Source organism: Pseudophryne corroboree, chromosome 3 (assembly GCF_028390025.1).
Source record: "Pseudophryne corroboree isolate aPseCor3 chromosome 3, aPseCor3.hap2, whole genome shotgun sequence".
NCBI lineage: Eukaryota > Metazoa > Chordata > Amphibia > Anura > Myobatrachidae > Pseudophryne > Pseudophryne corroboree.
In genome coordinates, this window is record NC_086446.1 from 480,670,701 (window position 1) to 480,691,012 (window position 20,312).

The following is a 20,312-nucleotide window of genomic DNA, read 5'->3' on the forward strand; positions in this document are numbered from 1 at the left end:
TCTGTTGATCATGTTCCAGGTTAGTCAAGGGAGGTTCTGCCCCGCGTCGTTTGGAGTCAAACCTGATTCTGGTGTCGGCTGTTGCTGAGCTGTCCTAGTCTGTTTGTGTGTCCACTGGGAGAGGTGGCAGCATACTGAGGCTGCTATGTATTGCTCTGTTTTTGGAATTCTCTACTACTATGACTCTACTATTACTATTCAGGTACTGGTTTATATTGAACATAAGGTAGTTAAGGGCACGATGGGTTCAGACTCTTACAGTATTTTAATTATGAAGGATCTGCTCCCAGATGAGAGCGTTTCTTATGATTAACCTATTTGAAATTGGCTGTATACATTGGGATGTGCAAACGTATCCAACTTTCCTAGTCCCTGATAAAGGGGAAGCTGCCACAGCAAAGGGTACGGGGTTGCTGTATTTGCTGGCCTCTGTGGCCTCTTCAATGGACAGTCCATTGAAATTGCATTCTGAAACCCTTGGAGTGACATTTCCCCTTTCTCACCATCTGTTTGCTAACATTGTAAAGACTGCAAAGAGCTGGAAACAGAAAAATGTTCATAAGGATTGGGTCTCTGGGGACGTGTTATTGGGAGAGAACATTGATATGAACAAATCTGAAGATATTGTTAATTTACATGAATTGACCTTGATGTGCAGGAATATACCAATGTTGTTATCAATGAACTATACTGACATACTGATGTTGTCACTGATCTGGCGGAATCTGCTGATATTGATCTGCATAGTGAGGTAAGATTGAGTGGGCGTGAAATTGATGTTAGGGGGAATTTGCATAATGCTAATGTAACCTTTCTAGTAGCTATGGTGTTAGAAATTTTAATGAAGAATTACTGACCATTGCGTCATTCTCTAACTTCTGCAACTAGAAGATCCAGCACACAGTAGATCTTTTGAAAATATACGGCGGGATGTAATGCCGCCCGACTCCAGCGGCCGCACGGGTTGCCGCCGGATTTTTTTTTAAGGGGGCAATCACTTACACAGCAAAACCATGCCTTGTAAGTGATTGCCCCTTTCCGAGTTCGGCCAGCAACCCGCATGCACCGGACTCAGGCGGCATTACATCCGTTGTCTAGTACTAGTTTGCTACATTTCATTGATTGTCACAAATGTTTTGGACGTTAGGGTAAACTCATGTTATACGAGAGAATCCAACAGAGTGTGTGCTGCCCGATACAAGTCTTATCTCTAAGAATTGGATTAAGTCAGTGGTTCCTAAACGGGATACCACAGAATACTCATAGGGGTTGCCACAGGTTGGTGGTCCAGGACCAAATCAAATTATGTGTGGTCCATATGACAGACAAAACCAGAGCTGGTGGCTGCCAATCATAAAATATGTGGTCCAAAAGAATAACAGCCCTGTCCACTGCCACAGGATGACAGGTAAGCACAATTTACCTAATTGAATCATTTTTACAGAATTTCTCAATAAGAAACTTTTGGCCATGGGGTGCCGTGAATAAAATGTTGATTTACAAAAGTTTGGGAACCAGAATAGATCTGAGAGCTAGAAAAGAATAGTGGCATTTGGGTTTAGCAATGATCTGACCCCTGTTTGGAATAAAACAGTATAGCGGTCCCACACCTGCCCCATCCAACCATATTACGTACATGCAGAAACTTTTTGTGTCAGAACAAGAAATCCTATTAAAGTATGAGGTGACTTTTAGAAAAACAAATTTCAGACCACACAGTATTTGAGACATGCTGATACCACAGTGGTTCCCAAACTTTTTTTTATCACGGCGGCCTGGAATATCGGCATGTGTTTCACAGCACCCCTAAAATAAGTGTTTTATTGATAAATTTGTAAAAAATAAAAATATATATATTAAATTAAATTAATTGTGCCTACCTGTCATCCTTAGGTTCAGTTATGTGGTGGTATACAGAGTTGTGCTTCCGATTGTCCACATGTTTTATGATTGGCAGCCACTAGCACTGGTTGTGCCTAGCACTTTGACAATAAATAATTTGATTTGGTCCTGGACCACCAACCCGCAGCAACCCAGATTGCCTCGGCACCCAGTTTGGGAACTGCATTGAATACAAGTGCTGGAATTGGGTTTTTGTTCATATAAGACATGGGGATATTTTTTTAAAAATTTTTTTTATATAGCGTAATACTGATGTCTGAGATTTATATTCTGTAATAAATGTTTGTATAATTCTTATTTACTGTGTTTGGCACATAGCTCAGTTGTTTTATAATAACATCTCGTTTTCATTGTATCTACAGTATATAATACCATTTTTGATGTGTCATACTGTTTGTGAGAGAGTAAATCTGCAGTCTGCACATACCTAATACTGTATGTCTGTCAGTGTAATGCAGTAAGGGGGGCAATTTACATACTGCAAAATATGCAGGTGGATTTCGTTGCTTCCAAATTTACCCACCTCACGCATAACAATGTCGCCCTCCCACAGTGGCACCTGGGAATATTTTCTGCACCTAGTTTTGTTGGATTGTGGTTCCAGCTGAAAGTGTAGTGGAAAGAGTTACTATTTCAGATCCGATTCTATCCTTTCTGCTGGGGCCTCCTTCACCACCTATGAAAGCATGTAATATGCTCTGCAGGTTGCAGCGTCCCTCCCAAAACGCATCTGCTCAACTCATTGAATCTAATTTAAATAATCCTTCCAACACAGCAGAATCTTGCAGGTACAAAATGAGGCCCAAATGCCTGACCTTTTGATGAGCGAATCTATGTCTTTCCATAAAATATCACATTTCATCTGACACACCTAATGGCACAGTTCATGTTCCTACCAGTATTGCACATCTGGACTCTGCAATTTTCACTCATCGCACTGGCTATGGACTTTTGGGGAATAGCAGCTTTAAAATTATTACATAGATTATTGATGGGATTGAGGTCTGGGGTTTTATTGCACCACACAGTATATTGTTTATAAAAATTTTATTTAAGCCACTGCAAATTATCTCTTTTTCGACTTGGGGCAGTATTTTGGTGTTCCACATGCTTTCTGGCAAACTAGGCTAGATTGTATGCGAGTTTTGTTAACTATGAATGTTTTTGTAACTGTCAGAGCATCATAGCGGGGCCATTTCTAGATAACAGATAGTGCTCTAGGAGGTCAAAAGTATTAGAGATTTTCTCCTGATTAGTGCTTTACGATAACCTCGGATTTGTAGTGAATGTTCTTTTGAAGTTCATGATGAAACTTTACTTTAGCAATGCAGTAAGCAGCTATGGCATGAAGATAATAATTTCTAACAAATATATTTTTTTCACGAATAGGTGTATTTATTTTGAACTCAAATAATCACATTCATTGTACACAAGTGGACTTAATTACATGTATTACATGACTAATGAAGATGTGATTCCTTATGTAATGAATTATTGTCTGTTTTCTATTTGTAATTACTTAAGAAAATGTTTTTGAGAGAGTTATTCCTATTTGCCTTTCCTTGAGTATGTTTTGTTGACTAGTGGTAAGATAATATTTTCCTGATTTATATCCATTTTGATTCTATTATGCAACAAAATAACATGTAACTTTTCCCCCAAAAAAATTGCCTGTTTATTTTCTTTTACTTGTTTAATTTCATTCTGTAATGTGTGCGCATTTTACCAAAGTGTACACGTACAGACTAAAATTAAATAAAAGGAAAATAGAGGCCGTGCACAGTGATCTTTTTTCTTTACAATTTCTTCATCTATCATGTTAAATATTTATCTTAACTTCAGAAGACGCTATTGGTAATTTCATAGCATTGAATTAACTACAGGTTGGGTCTCCCATATCCAAAAAGCATGGGACCAGAATCTATAGTGGAAACACTTGAACAAAAAAAGCTAGACTTTGTTAGTTTGTCACGGTCACCATATGATATGTAAGAGATATATGCCTGAGAACTTTAGTCTTTTTTTAAAGCATACCAATAAAAGTGTTTTTAATTTATTGTTATAGTATTCAGAGATCTGAGTGTACCTTCAAAAATGACTCCCTTTTGTCCTTAATTCCCAAGTATGCGTTTTTGAGTCGGGTGGTCTTCTGTTTGCCGGCGGTCGGGCTCCCGGCGCTCAGTATACCGGCGCCGGGAGCCCGACAGCCGGAATACCGACAATTATTTTCCCTCGTGGGGGTCCACGACCCTCATAGATGGAGAATAAAATAGTGTGGCGCGCCACCGTGCCCGTAGCGTGGCGAGCGCAGCGAGCCCGCAAGGGGCTCATTTGCGCTCGCCAAGCTGTCGGTAAGCCGGCGGTCGGGCTCCCGGCGCCGGGATGCTGGTCGCCGGGAGCCCGACCGCCGGCCAGCCGTAGTGAACCCTTTGAGTCCATAGGTAGCACCACCAGTGGGATCCTTTATGAGAAAACAATGAAACAAATGATAAGTTTTCATTTGTCTGGTTGATTTCACGTGTAGAAGCTGTTTTCTTCCTTCTCACTGATCCTGTCTTGATTCCAGGTGTCAGGAAAACAGGATCAAACTTAATCACACGTATCCATAAACCAATGCGCCGCTTAGTCCCTTGTGTCAGTAAACAGAGATCTTATTTTTGCTCAGGTGTTAGTATGATGAGTCCAAGGACTGTTTAGTTATATGTGTCAATAAATTGTGGCCTTAGTCCCAGATTTCAGTAATTTGAGGTTTTCCTTCATACCAGGTGTCTATAAACAAAGGCATGTTATTTTAACCATAGGTGTAAATAAAATAATTTCTGTCTTAAGCAGAGTACACACCTGAAGGCGGTGCAATGCGGCCATCCTCCAGGGGGGGTGCTATCAGCGGCAGCTTTTATGTTCCCGCGGGCGGTAGGGGGTGTACTTTCTTCTGCTCAGCATATAGGACCTGCAGTAATTTCTGCTAATTACTCCTTTACTGCACAGATGGGGTGGGAGGGAGAACACTAAACTGTAGAAGGTGGCATTGTGATGAATGAAAGGGCCCCAGTACATGACTTCCAGGGTGGTATGGGGTGTTTAATATGCAGGGGAGGGGTGGATAGTGGAGTGGGGTTAATATTCAAAAAATTTTGGTGAGAGGGCAGCTTGCTTGACTGCAGATATCTCAAGTTCCTGGAAAAAGACTTCTTAGCTCTGAATGGGATAAAAAATTAGAGTGTCTCACCTGTCAGGAGGTATGGGGACTTGGGGATCAGAGTGCAGGAGCCAGAGCAATCCACCAACGAATATATAAAACTGCATATTAGGCGTGTGGAGTATACCCTCAGAAAAAACTCTAAGTCATACAGAACCTGAGATATCTGGCTGGGAAGAGCAATTAACAGGCTTGGATGGGGACCACTGCTTTGAAGTCGGATATCTCTGGTTTCCTATGGCCGATTTTCAAAAATCTGGTACCTCTGGAACGAGGGGACCCTCAGCTATCAGCCTAGGGCCCTTAAACTCCTGGGGCCCTTGGGCAAGAGCCCATTGAGCCTATACGAAAAGACAGCCCTGATCACACTGCCTTACACACTACACCATCTGCTGTATGATATTCCAGTGTATCATTACATGCTGCATGTAACAACACTGCATTGGCTATGGAGTCATCCATTTGGATGTGCAGTACACCAGTGGGACGATTTGATGAACGACGTCTGTTAACTGTGGATTGGACATACACACTATACAATGCTTGTGCAGATAATTCAAAGTACCCATCTTAAGTCTCTGGTGTCAGGAAACAAGGGCTCTGCACCTATGAATTGTAGTAGCTTTTAGTCCCAGTTTCCAGTAAACAAGTGCTGGATTAAGGGCCACATGGGCCTGGTGCTGAAAATGTTCAAGGTCCTATAGTGAGAAGGGGAGGAGCTGGGATGAGTGCTCTGTTGGTGTGGCCAGAGCCATGTGGGCGTGTAGAAGCCCCACACTATCAACCCCACTATCTCCCTAAATACGTAGGGCCAGAATCAATTACATGGAGCAATTTACTGCGCCCACAAAAAGGGTGGAACCCTCTGGCCTTAACACCCGGGCCATTGAGTTACAGACACTTTTCCTGAATTCAGCTCATGGATATAGGAAGATTCCAGAACTGTGTAAGAAAAACAGAATTACAATTATAATACTTGATTTATGGCAGACTCTGGACAGGTAAGCAGCAGGTCATCATCATGATGCCATGATGATGGGTCTATTTGTATGTGGAGGCCTGGAGCTGGAGCTCCATTGTTAATCTGGCCCTGAAAATAAGTACCTCCGTAGTTGTGCTTATTTTCAGGTGTCACTTAATTGAAGCAGGAAACACTTTTCTTGCTATTGTACTACACCTTGTGCACATTACTCATCTACTGAGGGATGTTCTGAGCCTCAGTCCTCACAGAGTGTATAGTTATACTGTAGCTGTCAGTGTGTTGTCCACCAGAACCAAAAATCATAAATATCATCTTATCTAGAACTGCAACGGAAACCAATAACTGTAAAGTGATAGCCCTTCTCTTTTTACTTTTCTTAGCTACTCAAAAACGAAGCTGAGAACTATTGCAATCAACTACGTTTGTCAGAGAGGAAAATTCAGGAGAAGCAACTAGAAATGCAGGAACAGGTAACGTCTTCATCTCCCTTTTGGGTCATATCAAACTCAATATTAATATCACAATGAAAGGCCCAGCTTTTAGAAATACAATCCTCTAAACCCCTTTATGTTCACTTAATAAAAAGGATTTAAAATGTCTGCACCCCACAGGCATCTTTATCTGTCCACTGTCCTTGATGTCAGGAAGGTATTTCAGTTATTTGCAGTTAGACGGTGATGGGACCGTCTGTGGGGACGTACTGGATTTCATGAACTATTAGTGATCATTCTTCTCTGAGTTCACATTTGGTCAACAAAAACTTTTCTTAAAGTTACACAGTCATGTACACTATCAGATGTCACCAAAATGATCGGCAAACACTTGACAGCAAATTGCTCAATAGAGGCACCTTGTTTCTTTGTACCAAATAGTCCCTATACTGCGATTATCATTCACTGGGTGAGATTCAAATGATATATCATGCCCAATTTCTTTTCTAAAATGATCTCCGTTATCGCGCATATTGCGCCCATAGTAATCAGGTTTATCTGTGTAAAGGGTTGGGTGCCTCGCTACTCCTGGGGTAGCGAGCTGAAATAATGATACAACGTCCCTGAGGGCAGAAACAGAACAGGTGTGTAAAGGAGTGACAATTATTGAATCCCGCCCACTGTATGACATTGAAAAATAACTGTCCTGTTTTTAAATTACTGTCAAAGACCAGAACGAAGGTTTACTGTCTTGTTAAGAACCAGTGACAGAATCATAGTTTAGTGACCATAATCAGAAATTAGGTAAACTTTACTAAAATCACTTGTGCTTCGTGGTTCTGGTGACTGATAACTCCTTTTACACCAACTTATAACCTTGCATATTGACAGGGCAACCCGGGTGTAGGCTTGGTGTGAAAGGGCCTACCTGGGTTGTGTTAACCAGGAATCCAAACCTGGTAGCTACCAGGGTCGAACCCGGCACCGACCCGGGTCCAGCCTGCAGTGTGAAGGGGGTTTCAAGCCACTGTGACACAGCTTGAAGTTGAAACAGTGTTCAGTAACCCAGGTTGGACCCGGTTGTTTTGATGTGAAAGGAGTATCCGTGTAACCTCCCATGCTTTTCATGGTTCAAGATGCAGATCTCTCCTGCACCATTGACTACATTAGGGAACCAGCAAATTACTGGGTTAATTAAGCCTTTGTATTCTAATTAGGTCACGTAATTAAATTCTGTTTTTGATGGCTAGCCTTTATGGAGTCGTGTTGGTCATAACGTTATTTATTATTTAAGCCTCAAAATACATTCTCTCTGCAAAGCAATGGAATGTTTTCTGTATATTGGTGAGTTTTACAACATGCACTGTATTTAGGTTGGATTGTTGACAGATAGATTTGATTGTTGCTGGTCTGTTTCAGTGTAGGGTTAATGTGTCACGTAATTTTCCCTCATCTCTCTGGGTGGGGCTCTACCACAAACATCTCTCATTTCTGTTTTACATTTTTACAACATTTGTTTAAGACGAAGGAAGACAGTTATGTTTTTGTGTCAACAAATGAGACAAAGGCTGAATGTCATCAAGACTTGGGTGGTACGACGTTGGCTCCCCCTCCGACATCGTCATCCTCTGAGACACATCTTGTAAACTCTGTAAAGTACATTTATGTGCAGCATGACATCTAATCTGGGTACCAAAGCATCCAGATGTGTGAAATGAATACCATATGTTTCTCCCACCAAATATAAGCAGCCCTTGCTGAGTGTCACTGCACCGTAGCCATGTCACCACAGTTGTCCTAGAGGTGGTATTGTACAGTGGCTTTGTAGGAATTTCCATCCTTCTCTAGCTTCAGGGAGAGGATGCAGCACACTGAGCCCCCCTCGTGCATGTCACAAAGTCATCATGTTTGAACTAAGTGGTATGTTTGTTTGTTTGTTTGTTTGTTTGTTTTTAGCGCTTCTCAGCTTAAAGCCATTTTACGTGGAATGACATTATCCAACCACAGCACCTCATATTATAGTACATGATATTCTGTAACCATAGCACCTCATATTAGAGGGAATGATCTCATGTAATCGCAGCAACCCATATTACAGGGAATGATCTCATGTAATCGCAGCACCCCGTATTACAGGAATGATCTCATGTAATTGCAGCACCCCATATTACAGGGAATGAGCTCATGTAATCGCAGCACCCCATATTACAGGGAATGATCTCATGTAATCGCAGCACCCCATATAACAGAGAATGATTTCATGTAATTGCAGCACCCAAATTTACAGGGAATGATCTTATGTAATTGCAGCACCCAAATTTACAGGGAATGATCTTATGTAATTGCAGCACCCCATATTACAGGGAATGATCTCATGTAACCACAGCACCCCATATTACAGGGAATGATCTCATGTAATCGCAGCACCCTATATTACAGGGGATGATATAACGTAATCACACTGCCCCATATTACAGGGAATGATATCATGTAACCACAGCACCCCATATTACAGGGAATGATCTCATGTAATCGCAGCAGCCTATATTACAGGCAAGGGCATCATGTCACTACAGCACCCCATATTACAGGGAATGTTATCATATAACCACAGCACCCCATATTACAGATAATGAGATCATGTAACCACAGTGGCTCATGTAACAGGTGTATCGGGATGACTGCAATACGGGATCCCAGCGGTCAGCATCCCGATCGCAGAATGTCGGCGCTCACCACGCTGTGGACTCGTGGCAACCGCATGTCGCCACGGGCTCTGTTCCCACTCTATGGGTGTCGTGGACACCCACGAGTGGGAATAGTCTCTGCTGATGGGCATGCCGACCGGGATTGTGAGGGGGGCGGGATGTAAGGGGAGGTAATGTGACCGGATGCCTCCTGACTTCCGGTCACATAACTACATCCACATGTAACCACAGCACCCAATATTACAGGGAATGCTCTCTCATTATCACAGCACCCCATATTAAACCTCTCTCCCTCTATGGGTGTCCATAGGGCAGCGGGATCCCGGCACACCGGTGGCCGGGATCCCACTGTTGGTATATTGACGGATCCCGGCCACCGGTTTTTCATACCGATCCCAATATTACAGGCAATGACATCATGTAACCACAGCACCCCATATTACAGGAGATGATATAACGCAACCACACTGCCCCATATTGCAGGGAATTATATCATGTAACCACTGTACCCCATATTACAGGTAATGCCATCGTGTAACAACTGCACCCCATATTACAGGAGATGATATAACGCAACCACACTGCCCCATATTGCAGGGAATTATATCATGTAACCACTGTACCCCATATTACAGGTAATGTCATTGTGTAACAACTGCACCCCATATTACAAGGAATGGCATTAAGAAACCACAGAACCCCATATTACAAGAGAAGATATATCATGACTACAGTGCCCCATATTACAGTAGATGATATAATGTAACGACAGCACCCCATATTACAGGGAATTATATCATGTAACCACAGTGCCCCATATTACAGGAGATGATATAACGTAGCCACAGAACCCCATATGACAGGGAATGTTATCATGTAACCACAGTGCCCCATATTACAGGGAAAATCATGTAACCACAGTGCCCCATATTACAGGGAATATCATGTAACCACAGTACCCCATATTACAGGGACTATCTTGTAACCACAGTACCCCATTTAACATGGAATTATATCATTTAACCATAGTGCCCTGTAGTACAGGAGACAATATAATGTAACCACAGCACCCCATAATACAGGGCATTATATCATGTAACCACAGTGCTCCATATGAATGTTGTATAGGTATTAGTGACAATAGGGGTCAGGTTAGGAGACAGGGGTGGTCAGAAGATGCTGGGCTTCAAAAAGGGGGGAAGCTGCAAGTGAAAGTAATTAAAACTAGAGATGAGCGCCTGAAATTTTTCGGGTTTTGTGTTTTGGTTTTGGGTTCGGTTCCGCGGCCGTGTTTTGGGTTCGACCGCGTTTTGGCAAAACCTCACCGAATTTTTTTTGTCGGATTCGGGTGTGTTTTGGATTCGGGTGTTTTTTAAAAAAAAAACACTAAAAAACAGCTTAAATCATAGAATTTGGGGGTCATTTTGATCCCATATTATTATTAACCTCAAAAACCATAATTTCCACTCATTTTCAGTCTATTCTGAATACCTCACACCTCACAATATTATTTTTAGTCCTAAAATTTGCACCAAGGTCGCTGGATGACTAAGCTAAGCGACACTAGTGGCCGACACAAACACCTGGCCCATCTAGGAGTGGCACTGCAGTGTCACGCAGGATGTCCCTTCCAAAAAACCCTCCCCAATCAGCACATGACGCAAAGAAAAAAAGAGGCGCAATGAGGTAGCTGACTGTGTGAGTAAGATAAGCGACCCTAGTGGCCGACACAAACACCGGGCCCATTTAGGAGTGGCACTGCAGTGTCACGCAGGATGTCCCTTCCAAAAAACCCTCCCCAATCAGCACATGACGCAAAGAAAAAAAGAGGCGCAATGAGGTAGCTGACTGTGTGAGTAAGATTAGCGACCCTAGTGGCCGACACAAACACCGGGCCCATTTAGGAGTGGCACTGCAGTGTCACGCAGGATGTCCCTTCCAAAAAACCCTCCCCAATCAGCACATGACGCAAAGAAAAAAAGAGGCGCAATGAGGTAGCTGACTGTGTGAGTAAGATTAGCGACCCTAGTGGCCGACACAAACACCGGCCCCATTTAGGAGTGGCACTGCAGTGTCACGCAGGATGTCCCTTCCAAAAAACCCTCCCCAATCAGCACATGACGCAAAGAAAAAAAGAGGCGCAATGAGGTAGCTGACTGTGTGAGTAAGATTAGCGACCCTAGTGGCCGACACAAACACCGGGCCCATTTAGGAGTGGCACTGCAGTGTCACGCAGGATGTCCCTTCCAAAAAACCCTCCCCAATCAGCACATGACGCAAAGAAAAAAAGAGGCGCAATGAGGTAGCTGACTGTGTGAGTAAGATTAGCGACCCTAGTGGCCGACACAAACACCGGGCCCATTTAGGAGTGGCACTGCAGTGTCACGCAGGATGTCCCTTCCAAAAAACCCTCCCCAATCAGCACATGACGCAAAGAAAAAAAGAGGCGCAATGAGGTAGCTGACTGTGTGAGTAAGATTAGCGACCCTAGTGGCCGACACAAACACCGGGCCCATTTAGGAGTGGCACTGCAGTGTCACGCAGGATGTCCCTTCCAAAAAACCCTCCCCAATCAGCACATGACGCAAAGAAAAAAAGAGGCGCAATGAGGTAGCTGACTGTGTGAGTAAGATTAGCGACCCTAGTGGCCGACACAAACACCGGGCCCATTTAGGAGTGGCACTGCAGTGTCACGCAGGATGTCCCTTCCAAAAAACCCTCCCCAAACAGCACATGACGCAAAGAAAAATAAAAGAAAAAAGAGGTGCAAGATGGAATTGTCCTTGGGCCCTCCCACCCACCCTTATGTTGTATAAACAAAACAGGACATGCACACTTTAACCAACCCATCATTTCAGTGACAGGGTCTGCCACACGACTGTGACTGATATGACGGGTTGGTTTGGACCCCCCCCAAAAAAGAAGCAATTAATCTCTCCTTGCACAAACTGGCTCTACAGAGGCAAGATGTCCACCTCATCATCACCCTCCGATATATCACCGTGTACATCCCCCTCCTCACAGATTATCAATTCGTCCCCACTGGAATCCACCATCTCAGCTCCCTGTGTACTTTGTGGAGGCAATTGCTGCTGGTCAATGTCTCCGCGGAGGAATTGATTATAATTCATTTTAATGAACATCATCTTCTCCACATTTTCTGGATGTAACCTCGTACGCCGATTGCTGACAAGGTGAGCGGCGGCACTAAACACTCTTTCGGAGTACACACTTGTGGGAGGGCAACTTAGGTAGAATAAAGCCAGTTTGTGCAATGGCCTCCAAATTGCCTCTTTTTCCTGCCAGTATAAGTATGGACTGTGTGACGTGCCTACTTGGATGCGGTCACTCATATAATCCTCCACCATTCTTTCAATGGTGAGAGAATCATATGCAGTGACAGTAGACGACATGTCCGTAATCGTTGTCAGGTCCTTCAGTCCGGACCAGATGTCAGCATCAGCAGTCGCTCCAGACTGCCCTGCATCACCGCCAGCGGGTGGGCTCGGAATTCTGAGCCTTTTCCTCGCACCCCCAGTTGCGGGAGAATGTGAAGGAGGAGATGTTGACAGGTCGCGTTCCGCTTGACTTGACAATTTTCTCACCAGCAGGTCTTTCAACCCCAGCAGACTTGTGTCTGCCGGAAAGAGAGATCCAAGGTAGGCTTTAAATCTAGGATCGAGCACGGTGGCCAAAATGTAGTGCTCTGATTTCAACAGATTGACCACCCGTGAATCCTTGTTAAGCGAATTAAGGGCTCCATCCACAAGTCCCACATGCCTAGCGGAATCGCTCCGTGTTAGCTCCTCCTTCAATGTCTCCAGCTTCTTCTGCAAAAGCCTGATGAGGGGAATGACCTGACTCAGGCTGGCAGTGTCTGAACTGACTTCACGTGTGGCAAGTTCAAAGGGCATCAGAACCTTGCACAACGTTGAAATCATTCTCCACTGCGCTTGAGACAGGTGCATTCCACCTCCTATATCGTGCTCAATTGTATAGGCTTGAATGGCCTTTTGCTGCTCCTCCAACCTCTGAAGCATATAGAGGGTTGAATTCCACCTCGTTACCACTTCTTGCTTCAGATGATGGCAGGGCAGGTTCAGTAGTTTTTGGTGGTGCTCCAGTCTTCTGTACGTGGTGCCTGTACGCCGAAAGTGTCCCGCAATTTTTCTGGCCACCGACAGCATCTCTTGCACGCCCCTGTCGTTTTTTAAATAATTCTGCACCACCAAATTCAAGGTATGTGCAAAACATGGGACGTGCTGGAATTTGCCCATATTTAATGCACACACAATATTGCTGGCGTTGTCCGATGCCACAAATCCACAGGAGAGTCCAATTGGGGTAAGCCATTCCGCGATGATCTTCCTCAGTTGCCGTAAGAGGTTTTCAGCTGTGTGCGTATTCTGGAAACCGGTGATACAAAGCGTAGCCTGCCTAGGAAAGAGTTGGCGTTTGCGAGATGCTGCTACTGGTGCCGCCGCTGCTGTTCTTGCGGCGGGAGTCCATACATCTACCCAGTGGGCTGTCACAGTCATATAGTCCTGACCCTGCCCTGCTCCACTTGTCCACATGTCCGTGGTTAAGTGGACATTGGGTACAGCTGCATTTTTTAGGACACTGGTGACTCTTTTTCTGAGGTCTGTGTAAATTTTCGGTATCGCCTGCCTAGAGAAATGGAACCTAGATGGTATTTGGTACCGGGGACACAGTACCTCCAACAAGTCTCTAGTTGGCTCTGCAGTAATGATGGATACCGGAACCACGGTTCTCACCACCCAGGATGCCAAGGCCTCAGTTATCCGCTTTGCAGTAGGATGACTGCTGTGATATTTCATCTTCCTCGCAAAGGACTGTTGGACAGTCAATTGCTTGGTGGAAGTAGTAAAAGTGGTCTTACGACTTCCCCTCTGGGATGACCATCGACTCCCAGCAGCAACAACAGCAGCGCCAGCAGCAGTAGGCGTTACACGCAAGGATGCATCGGAGGAATCCCAGGCAGGAGAGGACTCGTCAGAATTGCCAGTGACATTGCCTGCAGGACTATTGGCATTCCTGGGGAAGGAGGAAATTGACACTGAGGGAGTTGGTGGGGTGGTTTGCGTGAGCTTGGTTACAAGAGGAAGGGATTTACTGGTAAGTATGAAAAGGTTCAAAAAAGAAAAAAATTGTGAAAAACTCATGTCGACCTTTTGACCTGTCGACCTAGAACATGTCGACCTAAAGACCCTGTCGACCTAGACACCCTGTCGACCTAGTTACTGTCGACCAATAGTGGTCGACCTAGTTACTGTCGACTTTCAGTCCGGATTCCATGTGCGGTGTCCCCTTCGCACACACCTAGTTATGCTCCTGACTTCTAGTGCATGGTAATGTACCAGAATAATAACATCTGTAGAAAATACACCATAGTCATGTGCAGTATTGTGTAACATATGTATAATTCAGACGTCAAGTGCAGAATCTGGAACCTAATCCTTAGAGGAGGGGTGGGCTCTCAGGCAGTGGGGCCTACTGGTGGTTTCCCCTGTATCCTGGTGGGCCAGTCCAAACCTGCAGGAGATGATATAATGTAACCACAGCACCCGCTATTACAGGGAATGAATTCGTGTAACAACAGCACCCCATAGTACAGGGAATAATTTGTTACCACACAACTCCATATTACATGAAATAATATCATGGACTTCTATAGTTTTTTTATTTTTTATGTTTCTCTAACGTCCTAGTGGATGCTGGGGACTCCGTCAGGACCATGGGGAATAGTGGGCTCCGCAGGAGACAAGGCACATCTAAAAAAGCTTTTAGGTCACATGGTGCGTACTGGCTCCTCCCCCTATGACCCTCCTCCAAGCCTCAGTTAGGTTTTTGTGCCCGTCCGAGAGGGTGCAATCTAGGTGGCTCTCTTAAAGAGCTGTTTAGAAAAGTTTTTTTTTAGGTTTCAATCTCAGTGATTCCTGCTGGCAACAGGATCACTGCATCGAGGGACTTAGGGGAGAGATTTCCAACTCACCTGCGTGCAGGATGGATTGGAGTCTTAGGCTACTGGACACTTAGCTCCAGAGGGAGTCGGAACACAGGTCAGCCTGGGGTTCGTCCCGGAGCCGCGCCGCCGATCCCCCTTACAGACGCTGAAGAGACGGCAGAACGGAGGTCCGGAAAACAGGCGGCAGAAGACTCCACAGTCTTCATGAAGGTAGCGCACAGCACTGCAGCTCAGTCACGGAGGGTGCAGGGCGCTGCTGGGGGCGCCCTGGGCAGCAATATAATTACCTTTAGTGGCAAAAGAAATACATCACATATACCCATTAAGGCTATATGTATGTATTTTGACCCAGGCCAGTTTCTTAAAAACCGGGAGGAAAATCCCGCCGAAAAAGGGGCGGAGCTTATTCTCCTCAGCACTCAGCGCCATTTTCCTGCTCAGCTCCGCTGGTGAGGAAGGCTCCCAGGACTCTCCCCTGCACTGCACTACAGAAACAGGGTAACAAAGAGAAGGGGGGCATAAATTGGCGATATTTATATATTAAGAGCGCATATATAGTAAACAACACCTTTTAGGGTTGTTTATATACATTTATAGCGCTTTTGGTGTGTGCTGGCAAACTCTCCCTCTGTCTCCCCAAAGGGCTAAGGGGTCCTGTCTTCGATTAGAGCATTCCCTGTGTGGCTGCTGTGTGTCGGTACGGGTGTGTCGACATGTATGAGGACGATGTTGGTGTGGAGGCAGAGCAATTGCCGATGATGGTAATGTCACCCCCTAGGGAGTCGACACCGGAATGGATGGCTTTAGTTATGGAATTACGTGATAATGTCAGCACACTACAAAAGTCAGTTGACGAAATGAGACGCCCGGCAAACCAGTTAGTACCGGTTCAGACGTCTCAGACACCGTCAGGGGCTGTAAAACGTCCTTTACCTCAGTCAGTCGACACGGGTACCGACACAGATGAATCTAGTGTCGACGGTGAAGAAACAAACGTATTTTCCAATAGGGCCACACGTTATATGATCACGGCAATGAAGGAGGCGTTACAGATCTCTGATACTGCTGGTACCTCAAAAAGGGGTATTATGTGGGGGGTGAAAAAACTACCTGTATTTTTCCCAGAATCAGAGGAATTGAATGATGTGTGTGATGAAGCGTGGGTTACCCCCGATAGAAAATTGCTAATTTCAAAGAAGTTGTTGGCATTATACCCTTTCCCACCAGAGGTTAGGGCGCGCTGGGAAACACCCCCTAAGGTGGATAAGGCGCTCACACGTTTATCAAAGCAAGTGGCGTTGCCGTCTCCTGATACGGCCGCCCTCAAGGATCCAGCAGATAGGAGGCTGGAAACTACACTGAAGAGTATATACACACATACTGGTGTTATACTGCGACCGGCAATAGCCTCAGCCTGGATGTGCAGTGCTGGGGTAGTGTGGTTGGATTCTCTGACTGAAAATATTGAGACCCTGGATAGGGACAGTATTTTATTGACTCTAGAGCAATTAAAGGATGCTTTTCTTTATATGCGAGATGCTCAGAGGGATGTTTGTACTCTAGCATCAAGAGTAAGCGCGATGTCCATATCTGCCAGAAGAAGTTTATGGACGCGACAGTGGTCAGGTGATGCGGATTCCAAGAGGCATATGGAAGTATTGCCATATAAAGGAGAGGAATTGTTTGGGGTCGGTCTTTCGGACCTGGTGACCACGGCAACTGCCGGCAAGTCCACCTTTTTACCTCAGACCCCTTCACAACAGAAAAGGACACCGTCTTTTCAGCCGCAGTCCTTTCGCTCCTATAAAAAGCGACCAAAAGGACAGTCTTATCTGCCGAGAGGCAGAGGAAAGGGTAAGAAAGGGCAGCACGCAGCCCCTGCCCAGGAACAGAAGCCCGCCCCGGCTTCTACAAAGCCATCAGCATGACGCTGGGGCTTTACAAGCGGACCCAGGAACGGTGGGGGGTCGACTCAAGATTTTCAGCAATCAATGGGCTCACTCACAAGTGGACCCGTGGGTCCTGCAGATAATATCTCAGGGTTACATGCTGGAGTTCGAAAGGTTTCCCCCTCGCCGGTTCCTAAAGTCTGCTTTACCAACGTCTCCCTCAGAAAGGACGTCGGTTTTGGAAGCCATTCACAAGCTGTATTCTCAGCAGGTGATAGTCAAGGTACCCCTCCTACAACAGGGAAAGGGGTATTATTCCACACTATTTGTGGTACCGAAGCCGGACGGTTCGGTAAGACCTATTCTAAACCTGAAATCCTTGAATCTGTACATACAGAAATTCAAGTTCAAGATGGAGTCACTCAGAGCAGTGATAGCGAATCTGGAAGAAGGGGACTTCATGGTGTCCCTGGACATAAAAGATGCTTATCTGCATGTCCCAATTTACCCCTCACACCAAGGGTATCTCAGGTTCGTGATACAAGACTGTCATTATCAGTTTCAAACGCTGCCGTTTGGTTTGTCCACGGCCCCTCGGGTCTTTACCAAGGTAATGACCGAAATGATGGTTCTTCTACGAAGAAAAGGCGTATTAATTATCCCTTACTTGGACGATCTCCTGATAAGGGCAAAGTCCAGAGAACAGCTGGAAGTCGGTGTAGCACTAACCCAGGTAGTGCTTCAGCAACACGGGTGGATTCTGAATCTTCCAAAATCTCAATTGTCCCCGACAACTCGTCTGCTGTTCCTAGGAATGATTCTGGACACGGTTCAGAAAAAGGTGTTTCTCCCGGAGGAGAAAGCAAGGGAGTTATCCGAACTTGTCAGGAACCTCCTAAAACCAGGAACTGTGTCAGTACATCAATGCACAAGAGTCATGGGAAAGATGGTGGCTTCGTACGAAGCGATTCCATTCGGCAGATTCCATGCACGGACATTTCAGTGGGATCTGCTGGACAAATGGTCCGGATCGCATCTGCACATGCATCAGCGGATAACACTGTCACCGAGAACAAGGTTGTCTCTCCTGTGGTGGTTGCAGACTGCCCATCTGTTAGTGGGCCGCAGATTCGGCATACAGGACTGGGTCCTGGTGACTACGGATGCCAGCCTACGAGGTTGGGGAGCAGTCACAAAGGGAAGAAACTTCCAGGGCGTGTGGTCAAACCTGGAGACGTCTCTTCACATAAATATACTGGAGCTAAGAGCGATCTACAATGCTCTAAGTCTGGCAAAACCGCTGCTTCAGGGTCAGCCGGTGTTGATCCAGTCCGACAACATCACGGCAGTCGCCCACGTAAACCGACAAGGCGGCACGAGAAGCAGGAGTGCAATGGCAGAAGCTGCAAGGATTCTGCGCTGGGCGGAGAATCATGTCATAGCACTGTCAGCAGTGTTCATCCCGGGAGTGGACAACTGGGAAGCAGATTTCCTCAGCAGACACGACCTTCACCCGGGAGAGTGGGGACTTCATCCAGAAGTTTTCCACATGATTGTGAACCGTTGGGAAAAACCAAAGGTGGACATGATGGCGTCTCGCCTCAACAAAAAATTGGACAGGTATTGCGCCAGGTCAAGAGACCCTCAGGCAATAGCTGTGGACGCTCTGGTAACACCGTGGGTGTACCAGTCAGTGTATGTGTTCCCTCCTCTGCCTCTCATACCAAAGGTACTGAGAATTATACGGAAAAGAGGAGTAAGAACGATACTGGTGGCTCCGGACTGGCCAAGAAGAACTTGGTATCCGGAACTTCAAGAGATGCTCACGGAGGATCCGTGGCCTCTACCTCTAAGAAGGGATCTGCTTCAGCAGGGACCTTGTATGTTCCAAGACTTACCGCGTCTGCGTTTGACGGCATGGCGGTTGAACGCCGGATTCTAAAAGAAAAGGGCATTCCAGAGGAAGTTATTCCTACCTTGATTAAGGCTAGAAAGGAAGTGACTGTACAACATTATCACCGCATTTGGCGAAAATATGTTGCGTGGTGTGAGGCCAAGAAGGCTCCAACGGAAGAATTTCAGTTGGGTCGATTCTTACATTTCCTGCAAGCAGGATTGTCTATGGGCCTAAAATTGGGGTCCATTAAAGTTCAAATTTCGGCCTTATCAATTTTCTTCCAGAAGGAATTGGCGTCAGTGCCTGAAGTACAAACTTTTGTCAAAGGTGTACTACATATACAACCCCCAATAGTGCCTCCAGTGGCACCGTGGGATTTGAACGTGGTTCTAAATTTTCTCAAATCTCATTGGTTTGAGCCGTTAAAATCGGTAGAATTAAAATACCTTACATGGAAGGTAACCATGCTGTTGGCCCTGGCTTCTGCCAGGAGAGTTTCAGAGTTGGCAGCTTTGTCATACAAGAGCCCATATCTGATATTCCATTCGGACAGGGCAGAATTGAGGACACGTCCTCAATTTCTCCCTAAGGTGGTTTCGGCATTTCACTTAAACCAGCCTATTGTGGTGCCTGCGGCTACTAGCGACTTGGAGGACTCCAAGTTACTGGACGTTGTCAGAGCATTAAAAATATATATTTCAAGGACAGCTGGAGTCAGAAAAACTGACTCGTTGTTTACATTGTATGCACCCAACAAGATGGGTGCTCCTGCGTCTAAACAGACGATTGCACGTTGGATCTGTAGCACAATCCAACTTGCACATTCTGTGGCAGGCGTGCCACAGCCTAAATCTGTAAAGGCCCACTCCACAAGGAAGGTGGGCTCATCTTGGGCGGCTGCCCGAGGGGTCTCGGCATTACAACTTTGCCGAGCAGCTACGTGGTCAGGGGAGAACACGTTTGTAAAATTTTACAAATTTGATACTCTGGCTACAGAGGACCTGGAGTTTTCTCATTCGGTGCTGCAGAGTCATCCGCACTCTCCCGCCCGTTTAGGAGCTTTGGTATAATCCCCATGGTCCTGACGGAGTCCCCAGCATCCACTAGGACGTTAGAGAAAATAAGAATTTACTTACCGATAATTCTATTTCTCATAGTCCGTAGTGGATGCTGGGCGCCCATCCCAAGTGCGGATTGTCTGCAATGCTTGTACATAGTTATTGTTACAAAATCGGGTTATTACTGTTGTTGTGAGCCATCTTTTCAGAGGCTACTTCGTTTTGTTATCATACTGTTAACTGGGTTCAGATCACAAGTT

At 45.4% G+C, this 20,312-nt stretch overlaps 1 protein-coding gene across 1 annotated transcript in view; it reads left to right on the forward strand.

The window, feature by feature from the left end:
• CEP112 (centrosomal protein 112) overlaps positions 1 to 20,312 on the forward strand; it is a 733,320-nt gene that overhangs the window by 687,958 nt on the left and 25,050 nt on the right. The window contains exon 25 of the mRNA XM_063960841.1: positions 6,464 to 6,553. Coding sequence (XP_063816911.1) covers positions 6,464 to 6,553 — 90 coding nt within the window. The remainder of the gene's footprint in view (positions 1 to 6,463; positions 6,554 to 20,312) is intronic.